Source organism: Rhinatrema bivittatum, chromosome 2 (genome assembly GCF_901001135.1).
Source record: "Rhinatrema bivittatum chromosome 2, aRhiBiv1.1, whole genome shotgun sequence".
Classification (NCBI taxonomy): domain Eukaryota; kingdom Metazoa; phylum Chordata; class Amphibia; order Gymnophiona; family Rhinatrematidae; genus Rhinatrema; species Rhinatrema bivittatum.
In genome coordinates, this window is record NC_042616.1 from 725,241,540 (window position 1) to 725,261,010 (window position 19,471).

The 19,471-nt window shown below is 47.1% G+C and overlaps 1 protein-coding gene across 2 annotated transcripts in view; it reads right to left on the reverse strand.

The window, feature by feature from the left end:
- Positions 1-19,471, reverse strand: part of AZIN1 (antizyme inhibitor 1) — a 268,902-nt gene that overhangs the window by 127,614 nt on the left and 121,817 nt on the right. For both annotated transcript variants that reach the window (XM_029591846.1, XM_029591847.1), the window contains exon 7: positions 1,739-1,820. In XM_029591846.1, coding sequence (XP_029447706.1) covers positions 1,739-1,820 — 82 coding nt within the window. The remainder of the gene's footprint in view (positions 1-1,738; positions 1,821-19,471) is intronic.

Here is a 19,471-nt window from a genome sequence, read left to right on the forward strand (position 1 = left end):
CAAAATGACTTGTTCAACTTGTAATTCAATTAAGATGATCTCTTTTCATTGTGATTGACAATTATATATTTGATCAAAATGATACTGATGAGTACAAGGCAGGTTCAACGATTCCAAAACTAGAGTTAAAGGGAGATAAGGTGATTTGCTCACAGCCATCAACTCAGTGATCAGAGTAACTCATTACCTATGACTTCTCATGAATCCAAGTCCAGTGATCTAACCTACTGTTTCTCAATATTTTCAAGCCCAAGGCACATCACAATAAAAAGATACAGTGCACCAACTTCCACTGTTTAGTAAATGTGGACATGAAGAGGACTGTCAAAAGAAGAGCTAGGTAAGCACTGAAAACCCATCTCTGCCAAAATTCAAAACAAAGGCGGACAAGGGACAAGACATGAATCCATCATAACAGACCAGTTCCCTCTACATACAAGCATAGGATAAGAGAGAAGTCTGTATGGTGTGGGCAACTGGTTCAGTTAGTTACCTTGGCTACCAGAGCTCCTTCACTGCTGTTGCTCTCAAAACTCAGTGAGTCACATCCAGTGCTCAGTGCACACTCTCCCTATCTCACTCAGCCTAGGATAAGAAAGTCTGGAAGGACTCAAAAGATACATGATGGTTCTGTGTGCTGTACAAAAAGGGGCCCGGATATCCATACACTGCATACTGCCCATTAATTACCACATGCCAAGTCTCATACTGTAGCTAGGGAGAAGAGACATGCATGATTGTACATGCTCTCAGAAAGGAGCTCCTACACTTAAGAGCCTTCGCTGGGACCCTTGTTGCTGTGAGGTGCTAAGCGCAGTGTCCATGTGCTGGTCTGGATCTGAGCATCAGGCAGCGGTGATTTTCCCATGACACACCTGATCAGAAGCACACCAGCTAGGAAACACTGTGCTAGTCAAACCACTGCATCTGTTTTAAACTTATCAGCAGAAAGACCACTTGGTCCATCCATTTGTCAATCTGTGGTCTTTTCCCATGCATGCATGTATTTTCTCATATTCCTTTTCAGCTTCCATTTAGCTTCCTATGACCACCCCTTGTTCTTGAGAATTTCATTTCTATGGAAAATTACTACCTTCTGGTACTTTATTAATGCCTGCAAGATTTTTTTGAAAAGCTTTCTACCTGACCACTTCCACTACAAACCCAAGTAAATTAGGGCCCTGTTTTGCTAATCTTCACAATCTCTATGTAGGCAAAATGAAACACAAAGCATGAATATGTTAAAGCATCTTAAGACTGGATGCAGAGGTAACATTCTCAAACATGGGGTATGGCCATTTCAAAAACCTGTAAAAAAAAAAAAAAAAGAAAAAGAAAAAAAGAAACCACTAAATTGTGACAAGACAAGCCTAAAAATGTTCAAAGGAGGTAAGAAAAATTGATTTGAGATTCTAGCCCAAGGTGTGTCAATGAAGATTCTTGGGGAGCTACAAACCAGACTGGTTTTCAGGATATTGTTAAATCTCAATATTCATGCAGGATTATCCTAAAAACCAGACCAATTTCCGGCCCTTAATGACTGAAGCTCAAACCCACAGCCCCATTTCTAGTCAGTGTCAATACTTTAAATAGCCAATAATTTTCAGAAAAAAGCCCCTTGTCAAATTTATGGCTCTTAATTTTTACACTGTATTATGTCCTGTTCTAAAGCATTACAATATACAAGGATGACAATGTCTAGGCTAAAAGGTATGTGAATGTGAAAATTAACACTTACAGCCATATCAAAAACACACCGAGCATCAGACAAAGCATGTATATATACTTGAGGTTCCTTGCAAGAGCTTGAAACATGAAACCTGTAGAATAAAGCAAACAGTAGATTAGAAGCTTAAATAGTAAAACTCTACAAATCAGATAGTTTTAAACTAATTCAACACTGGTTTACTTGCTCCTTTAACAAGCTATCCTGTATCCCTAACTAGTTTTAATTGGTAATATTTTTTCTGCCTTTATACTACAAAGGGAAGTCAAAGTATTTTGTATTTGCCAAATTCACTAAAATCTAGGCTGTGAAACTAGATAAATGCATATTCTCATCCAAACATAGTGGCGGGGGGGGGGGGGGGGGGGGAACCAATCCAAGAGAAAACTAGAAAGAAGGTTCGCCAAAATGAACCTCATTTATGAGCTACGAATAGGTCAAAAAATCCTGGGTACCTGTTTGGCCATGACCCAAGCTATTCCTGGCTTGCCCAGAAGAAAACGTGGAACTAAATGAAGGGGGCTAGAGGCGGGGAGGAAGGAAAAGCCAAAGGAAAAAAAATAACAAGACAAACCAAACCTTGTCCCCAAGGACAAAAAAATCCAAAACCCCAAAACAAAGCAAAAATAAATAAATCCCATAAAGAGAACTCCCTCCCCTCTGCAAAAATGACAAGACAAAACAAGAAACCCAAAAAGTTACAAGGAAAACATTTTGTACCCTACCTTGGCTCTCGAGTTGGCTGGTGCCTAACTTTACTAAATATCTTTACATCCTCACCACTAGATTATGTAAAATACTCAGCTTTGTAGCAATCTCAATGCTCTTAAAACAATTACATTATATGATCTGTAGATTTCAATCATTAGCTTTCAGAATTACAAATGTGAGATCATCAACAGCTAGAAATGGGCACCATTCTTACATCTTTATGTTACAAAGATGACCAGACCAACAAGTTTACATCAGAAGAGAGAGAATACATTGGTATTTCTAAAAAGACTCAAGATTTGTATATCACATCAAGATTTCCATATAATAAATGCAAAGTCATCGTTTTATATGGTATTTGATCAAAACCCTAAAATTGCATTCATGTACTATGTAAAGTTTACATTAAGATTTACCTCTAAACCACAACACAGTAATGCAAAGGGGGAAAAAAGTATTAAACTGCTCATAAACATTCCTTATAATGGAGGGAAATTTAGAAAAACAAGCCTGAGTAATTTTTTTTAAAGGGGTTACATGTGGGAAGAGTAGAACATACCAGTGCAATAAATAGGGCAGTCTAAGGGCATTCAAGGGCAGGGTCAAGAGGTACATGCAGAAGTTGCTATTTTATAAGAGATTTATACAAATCAAACTTACTTATAAAATGTTATATTGTCTAGCATAAATCAGATATGTATCTGCAATTTTTGGTTAAGAGATCTTGAGTGACCTGGGGAGAGTTCAGATGAAATAGGTCTAGGTGAACCGGAGACAGAGGGGGTAAAGCCAGCAGAGGAATAGGCAAACTGGTGATTTCAAGTATACACACAAGTATTTTCAACTGTATATGCATACTAATACACCTGCATTTTTTTGCGCATTTTGCATTGCAAATATTTGCGTGTACTGGAACATATGATGTATTTCCAGAGCAGAATTACACTGTATTTTGTTGCTGCACAGATTTATTTATTTATTTAACACTTTTCTATACCGACCTTCATGGACAAACCATATCGGATCGGTTTACATCGAACAGGGTAAACAACTGTAGTGCCAATTAACTTAAATCAACAAAGGTGTGGAAGAGGCAAAGTTACATTCAACAGGGAGTAAGAACTTGGGAGCTTAATCAGCTGGAAAGATAGGTTAGAGCCGGCAGCAATTATAAATATAATACCATTGTTAAGATAGATAGTGCATAAAGTGCTTAGGAGTATCAGGGTCTATCGTACAGGCAGAAAATAAGGCTATCATTCAGGCAAATGTTGCTTACCTGTAACAGGTGTTCTCACAGGACAGCAGGATGTTAGTCCTCACATATAGGTGACATATCAGGATGGAGCCCAATCACAGAAAACTTCTGTCAAAGTTCCCAGAACTTTGACTGGCCCCCACTGGGCATGCCCAGCATGGCACTAACCCTGCAGCCAGCAGGGGTCCCCCTTCAGTCTTATTTGATAGCTACAGGCAGTGCCGAAAAAATAAAACAAAACGTTACGAACCCAACACCACCGGGCGGCGGGCGGGTTTCGTGAGGACTAACATCCTGCTGTCCTGTGAGAACACCTGTTACAGGTAAGCAACATTTGCTTTCTCACAGGACAAGCAGGATGGTAGTCCTCCTCACATATGGGTGAGTACCGAGCTGAGGATGTCTGAACATGCACCAAATGTACCCAACGGCGTGCAACAGGCACAACAACTGGGATGGAATTTGGTAGAGGGCATCCTGAACCCCACCAGGCAGGCGGAAGGGTGTTGGAAATAGGTTACGCAGGACAGATTGGCCAAAGATGGAATCTTGTCTTCCGGCATTGTCTAGGCAATAGTGGGCTGAGAAACTGTGGAGAGAACGCCAAGTGGCAGCCCTGCAAATGTCAGGAAGCGGCACCGATTGTAGGTATGCTACTAAAGTCGCCATGGCCCTCACAGAGTGTGCTTTAACACGGTCTTGAAAAGGAATGCCTGCTTGCTGATAGCAAAAGGATATGCAGTCCGCCAACCAGGAGGAGAGAATCTGCTTACCCACAGGTTGCCCTAATTTGTTGGGATGGAAAGAGACGAATAAATGTGTGCTCTTCCTGTGGGCAACTGTACGGTCTAGGTAGAATGCTAGAGCCCGTTTACAGTCAAGGGTATGCAGAGCCTGTTCCCCTGGGTTGGAGTGGGGCCTGGGAAAGAAGATAGGTAGTATGATGGATTGATTAATGTGAAACTCCGAAACTACCTTAGGCAAAAACTTAGGGTGAGTGCAGAGTACCGCCCGGTCCTGCAGGAGTTTAATGTAAGGCGGATAGGAAACTAGGGCCTGTAACTCACTAACCCTGCGAGCTGAAGTGATAGCCAAAAGGAAAATCACTTTCCATGTGAGATATTTTAGGTCACAGGAGTGAAGAGGTTCGAAGGGTGGTTTCATGAGCCGCCCGAGAACCAGATTAAGGTCCCAAGAAGGGGCCGGAGAATATATAGGTGGCTTGATATGGAGCAAGCCTTTAAGAAAACATGTTACGAGGGGTTGTACCGATATAGGGACATCCCCGACACCTTTATGGAAGGCGGCTACCGCACTGACATGCATTCTGATGGAAGAGGTCTTTAGACCTGATTCCAATAAATGCCAGAGATAGTCCAAAAACCTTGGGATTGGACAGGAAAAGGGATCAAGGGATTGCGAAGAACACCATGATGTGTACCTTTTCCATTTATAGGAATAAGATTTTCTTGTGGAAGGCTTCCGTGAAGCAATCAGGACACGAGAAACCGAATCTGAAAGGTTAAGTGGTTGAAGGATTAACCTTTCAACATCCATGCAGTCAGGGACACGGCCTGAAGATTGGGATGGCGCAGACATTCGTCGTTCTGAGTGATCAGAAGCGGATGCGTTCCCAAGGGAATGTGCCTGCAGATGGAGAGATCCTGGAGTATGGGAAACCACACTTGGCGTGGCCAGTGAGGTGCTATCAGGATCATGGTTCCCTTGTCCTGACGGAGCTTCACGAGAGTCTTCGAGAGAAAAGGAAGTGGAGGGAATGCATAAAGCAGACCGGCTGCCCACGAGAGGGAGAATGCATCTCTGGGCTGAGAGCGCTCGCTCCGAATGAGGGAGCAGTAATTGTCCACCTTGTGGTTTTGAGGGGATGCAAAGAGGTCTATTTGGGGATGACCCCATTGCTGGAAGAGAGGTTGCTACAGAGGGACTGAGAGACCACTCGTGCGGTTGGAAGACACGACTCAGTTTGTCTGCCAAGACATTGTGCACTCCCGGCAAGTAGGTGGCCCTGAGGTACATCGAGCAGGAGAGCGCTTCCGCCCAAATCTGCGCAGCTTCCTGACACAGAAGGAAGGAGCCTGTGCCTCCCTGCTTGTTGATGTACCACATGGCCACCTGGTTGTCCGTCTGAATCAGGATGACGTGATTTGATAGGCAATCCTGAAAAGCTCTGAGAGCATATCACATTGCTCGAAGCTCCAGGAAATTTATCTGGCATTTGGCTTCCTCTGGATACCAAAAACCTTGTGACTGCAGATCGTTTACATGAGCTCCCCAGCCGAGGTTGGAAGCGTCGGTGGTGAGAATGAGTTGAGGATCTGGCAGGTGAAAAGGCAGTCCCCTGGAGGAGATTGTTAAGATCTTTCCACCAGGCGAGAGACAGACGGAGTGCATCGGTGATGTGGACAATGGTTGACAGAGGCTGAGTCGCTTGAATCCATTGTGACCTCAGAGTCCAATGCATGACTCTCATGGCCAGGCGGGCCATTGGTGTGAGATGGACTGAGGACGCCACGTGTCCGAGAAGGACAAGGAATTGTCGAGCTGTTGCTGTATACTGAGACTGCAACTGATGAGTGAGGGTTTGCACTCATTGTTGAGGTAGAAAGGCTTTTGCCTGTAAGGTGTCCAAGTCTGACGCAATGAACCATAAGGTTTGAGATGGGACTAAATAGGATTTCTCGTAATTGACGAGAAATCCTAGAGAGATTAGAGTGTGTAGGGTCAAACCCAGGGACGGCCGAGCGGCTTGCTGGGTTGGGGCCCTGATTAACCAGTCATCTAAATAGGGGTAGACGTGAACACCTTGTTTCCTGAGAAAAGCTGCGACGACTACGAGACATTTGGTAAAGACTCGTGGTGCCGATGCTAGGCCGAATGGAAGCACCCGGTATTGATAGTGCCTTAGGCCTACTAAAAACCGGAGGTACTTGCGATAAACTGGAGTTATCGCGATGTGGGTGTATGCGTCCTGGAGGTCCAGAGAGCAGAGCCAGTATCCTCTTTGTAGAAGAGGTAGAAGCGAGCCCAAGGTTACCATTTTGAACTTTTCCCGCTGGAGGTACTTGTTGAGGGCACATCGGTCCAGAATTGGATGAAGCCCCCCGGATTTTTTGGGGATCAAAAAGTACCGGGAATAGAACCCTAGGCCTTGTTGCGAAAGAGGAACGGGTTCTATTGCTCTTAACTGGAGAAAGGGGGAAACCTCCTGCTCCAGAAGGACAGAGTGGTCGGTTACTCTCCATGCTTGTAGAGGTGGGGAGTCCGGTGGAACAGCAAGAAAATTCAGATGGTAACCCTGAGCAATGATTGCCAGCACCCATTGGTCAGTTGTGATTGATTGCCATATTCCACGAAAGTGGCATAATCGGCCTCCCACTGGTATGCTTGGCAGAGGGATCAGGCTGCTGCTTTCCAAGTGAAAGTCAAAAAACTGAAGCAGGCCCCGGCTGGGGAGCTGCTTGTGGCTTTTGCTTCCGGGGCTGGCGAGGCTGAGATTTTTGATAAGGCCTCGTAGCTCGGGACCTTGTTGGTGAGGGATAGTACTTCCTTGGACGGAAGAATGACTTCTTGGAGTCCTTCTTGAAGGGCTGTCTTGAAGGGCTGTCTTGAAGGGCTGTCTTGAAGGGCTGTCTTGAAGGGCTGTCTAGAAGGGAAGTCAGAAGGTATTGATGAGAGCTGTTTGAGGGTCTCATGATGGCCCTTTAACTCAGCCACTATTTGCTGAATCTGTTCACCGAACAGATTATCTCCTATACAGGGCAGGTCAGAGAGCCTGTCTTGTACTTCTGGCTGAAGGTCAGAAGACTTAAGCCAGGCCCAGCGTCTTGCCGAAATGGCAGTTGCAGACACTCTAGTGGAGGTGTCGAAGATATCGTAAGCTGTTCGTATGTCATGCTTCCCTGCCTCAAAGCCCTTGTTGACAAGGATTTGAAGCTGTTCTTGGAATTGGTCAGGCAGGGTTTCAGAGAAGTCCTGTATTTGCTTGAAAATGACCCTATTGTATTGGGTCATGTACAGCTGGTAAGAAGCAATCCTGGAGATGAGCATGGCCCCTTGGAACACTCGTCGACCAATATTGTCTAGGAACTTGTGTTCCTTGACAGGAGGGATAGAGGAGTGTGGCTTCGTCCTTTTCGCTTTCTTTTGAGCCGATTCTACCACAACTGAGTGGTGGTCAAGCTGAGATTTTTGAAAGCCCGGGGCTGACTGTACTAGATAAATAGTGTCAGCTTTTCTGTGTACTGGGGCAATGGATCCAGGATTTTCCCAGTTCCTTTTGAGGAGGTCAAGCAGAACTTGATGAATGGGAATAGAAGTGATCACTTTAGGGGCATCCAGGAATTGGAGAAGCTCCATCATCTGGTGCCTATCAGCTTGCTCCGTCTGAAGCTGAAAAGGGACCAATTCCGACATTTCCTTCACAAAATTAATGAAAGTGAAGTCCTCTGGAGGAGAACGCTTTCTACTTTCAGTAGGAGAAGGAGGTGAAGGTAAATCATCGGTGTCTGTGGAAGTATCATCACCCCAGGTGTCATAAGGATCAGCAGGCTGACCTGTAGGACGAGAAGGGGGTTGCATACCCGAAGGGCCCGGCTGAGGCTCCGAGAAAATCGAAGGAATCGCCGGGGGCACTGCAGGCACCCTGGGGGCATCGGTGCTGGCATCAAAGGCATCGATGGCGCCGATGTGCGTATCGCCCCCGATGAATGAATCGGTGGCGAGGGACGACATGGCATCGATGGCTGAGGCAATACCCCCAAAGGAGGAATGTGGAACGGTGTTTCTCCTCCCGATGAAGCCGTCATGGGGGAGCCCACCGGAGCCATCGGAGATCCGGGAATCACCGGTGGAAGGGCAGTCATGAGCACCTCCATCCGGGATAGCAGCGGTGCCAGTGCTGCTGGAATCGGGTCAATGACCGGTTCCCACTCTCGGTGCCGGAGGGACCTGGAGTCGTTGCATCGCCTTGTCGATGGCCTCCTGGACCAGCCGGTCCAGTTCTTCCCGGAGACCTGGGGCAATCAGCTCCGGCTCTGTGATGGAAGAGGGAGGCTGAGGCACAGTCGGAGGGACCACCTTTACAGGCGGAATTGCGACTCGCAAACCCCGATTGGGTGAGGGTGGCCTTGATGTCCCGGTCACAGGAGTGGTCGGTGCCGCTCCTGGACGGGGCTTCTTTGACGGTGGAGAGGTCGATGATTTCGCTCCCTCGATGGTCCAAGACTTACGACGCCGATGGTGATGCTTCTCCCTACGATCTCCTCGATCCTGAGGGGGAGAAACGGGAGTCGATGGCAGTGAAGACATCGATGGCGGGCGGTCACCGGATGGTTGCCGATGGTGGTGCGACTTCGACGGTGCCAGTTCCGATGACGTCGATGCGATGGAAAAGGAGTGTCATCTTCTCCATGCTGGCTTTGCGACCTTTTGGTGTCATGAGGGCACATTTGGTGCAAGTCAGGACATCATGCTCACGGCCCAAACACATTACACAGACTCTATGAGGGTCTGCGATAGACATGGTGCGAGTACAGTCCGGGCACCGACGGAAACCCGACGCCATGGCCACAGAGAAATCGAGCCGCAGTACAGTCGTTGGCCAGTAGGCCGCGAGGGCCAAACTCGATGGTAATCGACGAAAAATGGTGAAAAACTTACCGGAGTAACCGCAGCTTGAGAAAAGTTTAAGGAGGGACCCCTGTGGGACGAAGTAATTTTAATTAAGTCCGTGAGAAAAATTCCTGTCAGGAATCTATTCAGAGCTCCTAAACCGTGAGGCTACTGCTGCGCGGAAAAAAGAAGACTGAAGGGGGACCCCTGCTGGCTGCAGGGTTAGTGCCATGCTGGGCATGCCCAGTAGGGGCCAGTCAAAGTTCTGGAAACTTTGCCAGAAGTTTTCCGTGATTGGGCTCCATCCTGATGATGTCACCCATATTTGAGGACTAACATCCTGCTTGTCCTGTGAGAATATAAATTACAAGGATAAATCTCTGCATGCCCACTTACATGCGCAAATCCAATACCACAAATAGGTTTGAAAGTTAGGCTCCCTTGTATAAAAAAAGGTTGAAAAATGCAAAATATCTAAGACCCAACATATTAAAAAGACAGGAAAAAGCATGAAGTATATTACAGACTAGGGGCCCTAGATACTTAGCAAGTTTGCCATGGACACAAACTGGCTCTTAAGACTGGAGCACAGTGAATTTCAAACTTTTTGTCAGGACCCAGGACCAAACATATTTTGGAACCAAGTGGAAGAAACACACTTCTCCATATACATGAACAAATTTCTACCTATAATCCTTTCATTTCAAGTAATAACTAAAAAGAAAAATTGAAGTTACTTGTACATTTTAAACAATCTATAAAGAGGAAAGTTGCTCCACCTCTCTGGCTGTACTCTACAGTTCTTCCCCTCTCTACCAGACACAATACACCCAACCTCAGCAGTCACTCTACACCCACACACCTCAATTACACACTTCCTACACTTCACAGTATTTCCCCATTCTTGGACTGGCTTTTACTACTAATATGAAATAAATACAACATGATCACTTATATTTAATGTGATGGGTTGGCCTGCTTGTTATTCATCTTTCCAGTCTGGAAAGAAAGATGAAAGTACAGCTCTTCTGTCACTTTCTCCTATCTTGTTTACAGTGCTCTCACTTCTCCCAAGCTAACTCTCACCTCCCCCCCCCCCCCCCCTGCAATTACTTGCTTCAAACTCCAGCCACTCTTGATCAATCTCCCTCTAACATTTTAGATTTCTGCCTTCCTCAATCACCCCCCCCCCCCCCCCCCCCAAATTCGGTACTCTTAGTACTCTCTTCCCCAGCAATAGTGCACAGTTTTCTCATGCCAACTTCTAATTGCTACTCTCTCTAGAGTGGCCCATTCAGAGAAGCTACTTGCCTATATTCCCACACTTCTCACAAACACTGCAAGAACAGGATTGAAGTAAGGATCATGTGCTACCTGTCAGGCCGATACAGTACAGTGCGCGCCGTTGGAGCGCACTGTTAACCTGCCCTTGGACACACGTTTTCTCTTACCCCTTAATTCAGTAAGAGGCGGAAAACGCGCGTCCAACCCGCGGCACCTAATAGCGCCCTCAACATGCAAATGCATGTTGATGGCCCTATTAGGTATGCCCGCGCGATACAGTAAGTAAAATGTGCAGCCAAGCCGCACATTTTACTTTCAGAAATTAGCACCTACCCAAAAGGTAGACGCTAATTTCTTCTTGCAACGGGAAAGTGCACAGAAAAGCAGTAAAAACTGCTTTTCTGTGCACCCTCCGACTTACTATCATGGAGATATTAAGTCGGAGGTGCCGAAGAGTCAATAAAAGTAAAAAAAAAATTTGAATTCGGCCCATGGCTGTCGGGCCGAAAACCGGATGCTCAATTTTGCCGGCGTCTGGTTTCCGAGCCCGTGGCCGTCAGCGGGCTCGAGAACAGACGCCGGCAAAATTGAGCGTCTGTCAAACCCGCTGACAGCCGCTGCTCCTGTCAAAAAGGAGGCGCTAGGGACGCGCTAGTGTCCCTAGTGCCTCCTTTTGCCCGATTTACCGCTGGGCCTAATTTAAATACTGAATCGCACGCACCGGCGAGTGGCCGGTGCACGTGCCAGGAGAGCGGACTTTACTGTATCGGCCTGTGTGTGAGCCACACAACAATTGTGAGGCCAGGGAAGGAAGGGGGTGTTGGGGTGCAGAACAAGAGCCACCTCTGATTAGCTGTTTGTGATAGGAGGCAGGGATGATTGAGGAGGTGCTGTAACAGAAAAACAGCTGATTGGGGAAAGGCAGCAGCAATTAGCTATTCAAAGTGGGGACCCAAGACTAACTCACCATTGCTGTAGCCTAAAGAGCTACTATTGCTACAACATGGAAACTGCAGCATCTCTAGGCAGGGAGGAGAAGGGACAATGCAGGAAATGCACTATAACCCAGTACTAGGTTGCAACTAGGGTTTGGAAAAACAAGAAACAATGGACTAATGAGCACTAAAAAAAAAAAAAAAAAAAAGGCAATTTTCAGTAAGAACATTTTTAGTAGTGCTACCATTATTGCTGTTTAATACTGTCTTCACTCCCACATGTATTTATTGCATCTACATTAATACACTTACAGTCTGGACTCAAGTTTTATTGCAATGCCTTTGCCATATCCTAACCTAGGCTCTCCAAACTACAAAAAAACTGCTACATAGGAGATCTGCAAAATTTACATCACTTCAAGTCTAATCTGATATTAGTTTTCTGCACTACTTTTAGATTCATCTTACAAAATGCCATGTTTTAAATGTATACTTGAGAGCAATTTTTTTTTACATTTTTAGAGGGTTGTTTACCCATATTTTGCAGTTTGAAAATCCCTGTCCCCCTTTAGAACAAAACATATATACCTTTGACCATAAGATAAAGAGGAAAGATTAGAAGGGACAAAAAATATATGCAGTGATTTCTTTATGAAATTTGTGAACATACTTTGTAACTACTTATTTATTTTATTTATTTAAGAATTTTTTATATACCGGGGCACGTTAAAAACATCACCTCGGTTCACAGTGTAACGTAAAGTAGCAACAGGCTTTACAAAAATTTAGAATAGATACGGATAGATAAACATTAGAAAAAAGGTTCTTTAACTATTCACAAGTTGAATTTCAGTTCATTATTCAGATGAAAACTCTTAAGGAGAGTAGAAGAGAAAAGGTTCTTTAACTATTCACAAGGTGATAGGGATGAGGGCGGGTAAGGAGTGGTGACTCTTAAGGAGGTTGAAGGAAAATAGGTTCTTTAATTAATCACAAGGTGGCAGGAAAGTAGGCGGGTAGGGGGGGGTAGGGGGAGGATGGGGTTGTTGGGTTGGGAGGAGGAGGAGGGGATGGGGTTGATGGGGGGTCATGGTTGTAAGGTTCATTAGAGGAGTGTCCGTAGGGGTGGGGGGGGGGGGGGGCGTGAGGGTCGGGTGTGTAACTTAGGGCGTGGATGGTTAGTCGGGGTATGCTAGTTTGAAGAGCCAGGTTTTGAGATTCTGTTTGAATTTTTTATGGCAAGGTTCCTGGCGTAGGTGGGGTGGCATTTTGTTCCAGTGGGACGTGCCTGCTATAATGAATGATCTTTCTCTGATCGTGGCATGTTTGATGACTTTGGGGGAGGGTGTCAGGAGTTTGGCTTGGTGCTGTTTTCTAGTTGGTCTGGTTGTGCTGTGGAAGTGGAGATGTTCAGGGAACCAGTGCATGTTTTGGTTGTATGTATGAGTGTGAGGGATTTATAGATTATCCTGGAGGTTACTGGGAGCCAGTGTAGGGATTTAAGGACTGGGGTGATGTGGTCGTGACTGTGAGTATTTGTGAGAATGCGGGCGGCAGCATTCTGTAGGATCTGTAACGGTTGAAGGGTATTTTTTGGGAGGCCTAGTAGAATAGCGTTGCAGTAGTCGAGTATGGATAGGATCATAGACTGCAGTACTGTTCGGAAGTCAGATGTGTGTAAGAGTGGTTTGATTCTCTTCAAGGTATGGAGTTTGAAGAATCCGCTCTTTATGGTGTTAGAAATGAATTTTTTGAGGTTAAAGTGGTTGTCTATCCATATGCCTAGGCTGCGGACGAATTGGGTGGGGGGGTAGCCTGGTGGCAGGGGGGAAGAAAGGTTGAGTGTGGGAATGCTGGGGGGAGAGAGGATGCAACGCATGTGGGTATAAATTACCTGCATACCCCTATTAACCTGAATTTTCAAAAGGAAACTCCTGTGATGTTTTCCTTTGAAAATTGGCTTGCAGGCTCACAGTATAATATACCCATGAGCTGTTTAAAAATAGCCCCCCAAAGAAAGTGATGTTCTTTATCTGTAAAAGCTCTCTGAAGAATTAATTCAGTCACATATGAGCGATGCTAGCAACAGATTTTCCAGAGCATTTCAGAACTGAATACAGAAAGACAGTATATAAAAACGTTTTAAATAAATAGATCCCTCTGGGCATGCATGGTAGCTCCAATAATACAATATTCCTTAGTTCTGTAGTTAAGCTGATAAGCTTAACTCCTAAAGGGTAAAAGCCTGTGGGACTTGTGAACATCCATCTTCAGAGAAAAGCAAGTTTGCTTACCGTAAACGGTGTTTCCATAGAAAGCAGGATGAATTAGCCATGCTGTGATGGGAGTCCTAAGCTCCCAGCACGCTGACGAACAGGTCATAGGTATTGTCTTATACAGCGTGGTGAAGGTTAGGTGACAGTTGACCTCGTGGAGTCCATTGACAATGACTGTAGAAGGGTTTTACCAAACTCTGCCTTGTCTGCAGTCTGTTGGTCGAGACAGTAATGGGAAGTGAACGTGTGAAGAGAAGCCCACGTGGCTGCTTTGCAAATGTCTACTGGTGGAATATGGCACAGATGGACAATGGAGGCTGCCACCACCACTCGTGTTTGATGAGCCGTGGGCCGAGATGGCAAGGCAGAATGACGTTTGTTATGACAGATTTGTATACACTGGGTGATCCAGCTAGAGATGGTGCATTTGGTTACCGGAAGGCCTGGGGCATTCAGGTTGAAAGAAACGAAGAATTATGATGCCCTGTGGGGCGAGTGGGTCCTTTGTTTATAGTAGGCAAGTGCTCTCTTGCAGTCCAGGGTATGTAGTAACCTCTGTCATTCTTGTGAGGTTTTGGATAAGACGTCAGTAACTCAATGGATTGGTTGAGATGAAATTGGAAGACTACCTTCAGCAGAAACGAGGGGTGTGTCCGTAAGAGCACCTTATGATGGTAGAATTGGAGGTATGGACTGTAATGTACCAATGCCTGTAATTCGCTAACTCATCAAGCCGATGTTACTGCGGTCAGGAAGACCACCTTCCAGGTGAGGTATTTTGGATGCGATGATTCCATTGGTTCGAAGGGTGCAACCATCAGTTGTTCATGAACTAAGTTTAGATTCCACGGAACTGGTGGGTGAAGGTGTGTGAGGCCTTTTACGAATCGAGAGACCATTGGATGGATAGAGATAGGTTGGCCTTTATGCCATCGGTGAAACGCTGCAATCGCACTGAGGTGGACTGACTGAAGCTGTAGTGAGACCAGACATACAATGTGTGTAAGTAGTCCAGCAAGGTTTCTAGCGTACAGGTAAATGGGCCAACCTTCCTGGAGTCGCACCACGTGGTGTAGCGCTTCCATTTGAACATAAGAACATAAGAAAATGCCATACTGGGTCAGACCAAGGGTCCATCAAGCCCAGCATCCTGTTTCCAACAGTGGCCAATCCAGGCCATAAGAACCTGGCAAGTACCCAAAAACTAAGTCTATTCCATGTAACCATTGCTAATGGCAGTGGCTATTCTCTAAGTGAACTTAATAGCAGGTAATGGACTTCTCCTCCAAGAACTTATCCAATCCTTTTTTAAACACAGCTATACTAACTGCACGAACCACATTCTCTGGCAACAAATTCCAGAGTTTAATTGTGCGTTGAAGTGATAGTTTTTCCTCGTGAATGGCTTGCGAGCTGCTAAGATTACCTCCTGAACTGTGATGGAGAAGCCTTGTTCCGACAGAAGGCGCTGTTCAACCTCCAAGCTGTGAGATGCAGACAGGAGTGCAACGGGTGGAGGAGAGACCCGTCGTCCTGCGACAGCAGGTTTTCTTGATTGGGGAGTCTGAACGGTGCGTCCGACGACAGGTGTAGAAGGTGTGCGTACCATGGTTGGCGTGGCCACGCCGGTGCCACGAGGATCAATTGCGCCTCGTCCCTCATGCACTTCTGTAGCGTCTTTGTGATGAGGGGGATTGGAGGGAATGCGTACATCAGGGGCTCCGTCCATGGAATGAGGAAAGCATCCTGAGCGACCCTGTGTGGAGTCAGCCACACAGAGCAAAAGCAATTTACTTTCCGGTTGTGCTCCGTGCAAAAAGATCTATGGACGGATGATCCCATCTTTGGAAGATGGTCTCGGCTACCTCGTTGTCGAGGGACCATTCGTGTGGATGGAATATCCGACTTAGCCAGTCCGCTTGAGTATTCCCAATTCACGGCAAGTAAGTGGCTTGTAGTTGAATGGAGTGGTAGATGGACCATTGCAGGAGGATGAGGGCTTCCTGGCACAGAGTCCAGGAGCCTGAGCCCCCCCTGTTTGTTGATATGAAACATGGCCACTTGATTGTCTGTATAGACCATCACCTGGTGGCCTTGGAGGTGAGAGACAAAGGTGCGTAGAGCATATTGGATGGCTCTCAATTCCAAGAGATTGATGTGAAGAGATTGTTCGCGCTGTAACCAGAGGCCTTGCCTCTGGAGGAGATCAGGTGAGCCCCCCCCCAACCTTTGTGGGAGGCATCCGTGATTAGGACCGCATTGTGCGGTAGGAGAGTTAAAGGAGCTCCCTTGGTGAGTGTTGGTTTTCGTAACCACCAGTCTAAGTCCGCCATCATGGTTTTTGTCAAGGATACTTTCCAATGTAGTGGTTGAGAATGTTGTTTCCACTGCCATTTGAGACCCCATTGGAAGTGTCGCATGCGGAGTCTCGTGTTGGAGACTGCGTGGATCTAGGCAGCCATATGTCCCAAGACTTGTAAGACGATGTACCATCGGCGACACGGTCGACTTCAGGCGGCGAAAAAGGAGTGGCATGTTTCGTTTTCTGTCGGCCGGCAGAAAAACTCGGTATTTGATTGTGTCCAATTGAGCTCCTATGAACTGTATTAGTTTGTGCCAGATGTAAGTTGGACTTCTGATAGTTGATGATCAAGCCCAACTTGTCTAGGCACTGATTTGTATGTTGGAGATGTTGCCGAAGCGTGTCCGGACTGGTGGCTACCAACAGCCAGTCGTCAAGGTAAGGAAATATCATGATCCCCCATTGACGGAGGAACACCACCACCATTGCCATACATTTGGTGAACACCCTGGGCGCTGTTGATGGGCCAAAGGGCAGGACTTTATATTGGAAGTATTAGCCATGGTCTTGGAAAGAGGTATCACCAGGAGGAAGGATGCAAAGGAATGTGAGTGTATGCATCCTTGAGGTCTAAGGAGCACATCCAGGTTTGGGGGTTGGATCAAGGGTAGCAGAGATTTGAGAGATCATTTTGAACTTTTCCTTGATGATGAACTTGTTCAGTTCTCTGAGGTCCAAGATTGGACGAAAGTCCCCGGATTTCTTTGGAATTAGGAAGTAGAGGGGAGAAGAATACCACGAGATGTTCTGTCTGAGGGATGCGGCGAATCGCCTGCTGATGTAATAATGCCTTCACCTCCTGCTCCAAGTGGTTTTGGTGGGGTCTAGACCCCCTTGGCACTAAAAGAGGGAGCGGGGGGGGGGGGGGGGGGGAGTGGAAGTGAATTCTGTACCTGTGTCGAATAATATCTAGTACCCATTGGTCGTTGGTGATCTTCTCCCATTCCTGGATGTGTTGCGTGATTCCTCCCGCTAGCACCAGTTGCTGTGGTGGCAGGGCGACGTTCAAAAAGACGGGTTAGTCTTGGCTGGGATAGCGGGTTATGTTTGTGGGCTCTGGCCCCGGGGGCGTCCCCGACGGTTTTGGTTTTGTTGATTCTGCGGACAGGAAGTCTGCTGATAAGCTGGGGGATGGTACGAAGCATATGGCCGATAAGGCCGGCGCTGGAAGATTTGTCTGCGAGGTAGTGTGGGGGTATCGGTGTGTTGCAGAGTAGGATTGAGGAGTGGCCAGAGATTGTACAGCCACGGACTGCTCCTTTAGTTAGGCCACAGTTTCCTGGAAACGGGTCCCAAACAAATTGTCTCCTTTACACGGTAAATTGGCCAATTTCTCGTGGACATCTTCTCTAATGGAGCTGGCCCTTAGCCACGCCATACGTCATGCCGCAATGGCAGCTGCGGAGGCGCACGAGATCTCAAACCCTTCATAGACCATGCGCAACAAATGGCAGATGCCCTCTTCCAGGTCTTGTATATGATTAGTGTCCCCAATTGGATGGATGAGGTCCGAGCTTTCTTTCATCCATTGCACACACTCGTAGATGTATTGGATGATATAGAATTGGTGATTGTTAATGCGGGCAGCCAGCATTGATGCCTGGAACGTGCGCTTCGCAAATTCATCCAGCGAATGAAGATCTCTGCCCGGAGGGGTAGCTGAGTGTAACCTGGATTTCCTAGCTCTCGCCGTCGCCGATTCAACTACCAGGGATGCATGAGGTAGTTGTGGTGTCGAATAGTAGGGCGATTTTTGCATTTTATACTTAAGATCTGTTTTCCTTGAAACCGGTGGAAGTTGAAAAGGGGCATACCAGGAGCATTCCAGTACTGAGTCTAGCACCCCATGTGGAGGTAGAGAGGTAGGCTCTGCCGGTAGATCAAAAACCTTTAATAGATCTAAAGTCGCCGATCTTGGATCCGGCACCTTTTGAATGTTAAGGTTGAGGACCGAACCTATCTTTTCTAAGAACTTTGGATAGGTAAGGTCTTCCGGAGGAGAGTATGGTTCCGCAGGTTCGTCCCCAGGTTCCAAGGGATACCCTGTTGAGCTATCTGGTGATGTGGGTTGAAGGTCCGGCAACACTGGGGTACACGGCTGTTGAGGTTGCGGGTGCTGGTGTCGGGGCTGGAGAGAGTGTCCGTGGGGATGGGGGGGTCTTATATCCTGTGGAGATGGAGGACATGTGTTCTGAAGGTTATGGAGACTCCGGGTCAGTACTGGGCAAGGAATTTCCCATCTGATAAGAGGATTTCATGATTTCAAAGAAACCAGATAATGCCAGAGAAAGGTTGACGAAAGCATCCTTTGTCGCTGGTGGCATCTGTGGTCTAGCCGGTACCTGTGGTCTGCCCGCCGGAATGGCTGCCAAGAGGATATCTGTATCTGGTGGCCGAGTCTCGGGCATGTGCGCTGTGTTTCCCACACCTTGCGTTTCTTCGCCAGGGGTTCCTGCAGAACATCACCCTTGGAGTGACATTTGGAAGCTAAGGATAAGTCCAAAAACACAGGAGCTGAGGAGGCAGAGGAGACTGATGACGAAGATAGTTGAATTTGACCTTCGTCCCTGTCTGATCTGGATGAGGAGGCTGGTGAAGAGGGTGTTAGGGTCAAGGGTGCATCCATGGACGCCTTCGATATCGTAGTCAGCGGTACGAAACAGGATTTCTTCCGCATCCCACTATGTTCTGGGGAATGCGGACAAGATTTAGTTGTTTTCTTCCTGGTTTATGGTGTCGGCGCCGAGGGCGTCATGTCATGCATCCATGGCGCCATGGTTTTCGTCGGCACCATCGCTTCGTGCCGCACCTGTGCCGTCCCTTCGCGCCGAAATGGTGTCGTTCCATGCATCGGAAGAGGGTGCGCTGGCCGGCGCACCTGTGTCGTAGCCGGCGTCCGGGGCGACTCAGGTCTTGGTCGATGCATCTGATCCTCCGGCGCCGTAGGTTTGGTAGCCTGTGTCGCGTCCACCCGGCGCTGCGTCGACTGGGCGTGCATCGCTGATTTCAATGCATGGGTCGGTTCCTGGGTATGTGTCACTACCTGCCCCGGCGCATGCGACGACTCTGGACGGAGTTGGATTTTTTCACGGGAGGGATCTTGACTCCTGGAGGCCAGATTTTTACCTCTCACGCGGTTCTTCGCAGTCTGAAGTTCCATGGGTCCGCTCGACGCTGGGGAGGCGGCGCAGTCGTGATAGGCCCCGGGGAAGAGTGGGCCTCCGACAGTGGAACATAGGATCCGGTCCTCGAGGTCCGGAGACGCTCCATCTTCTCCCTCTTCCGTCA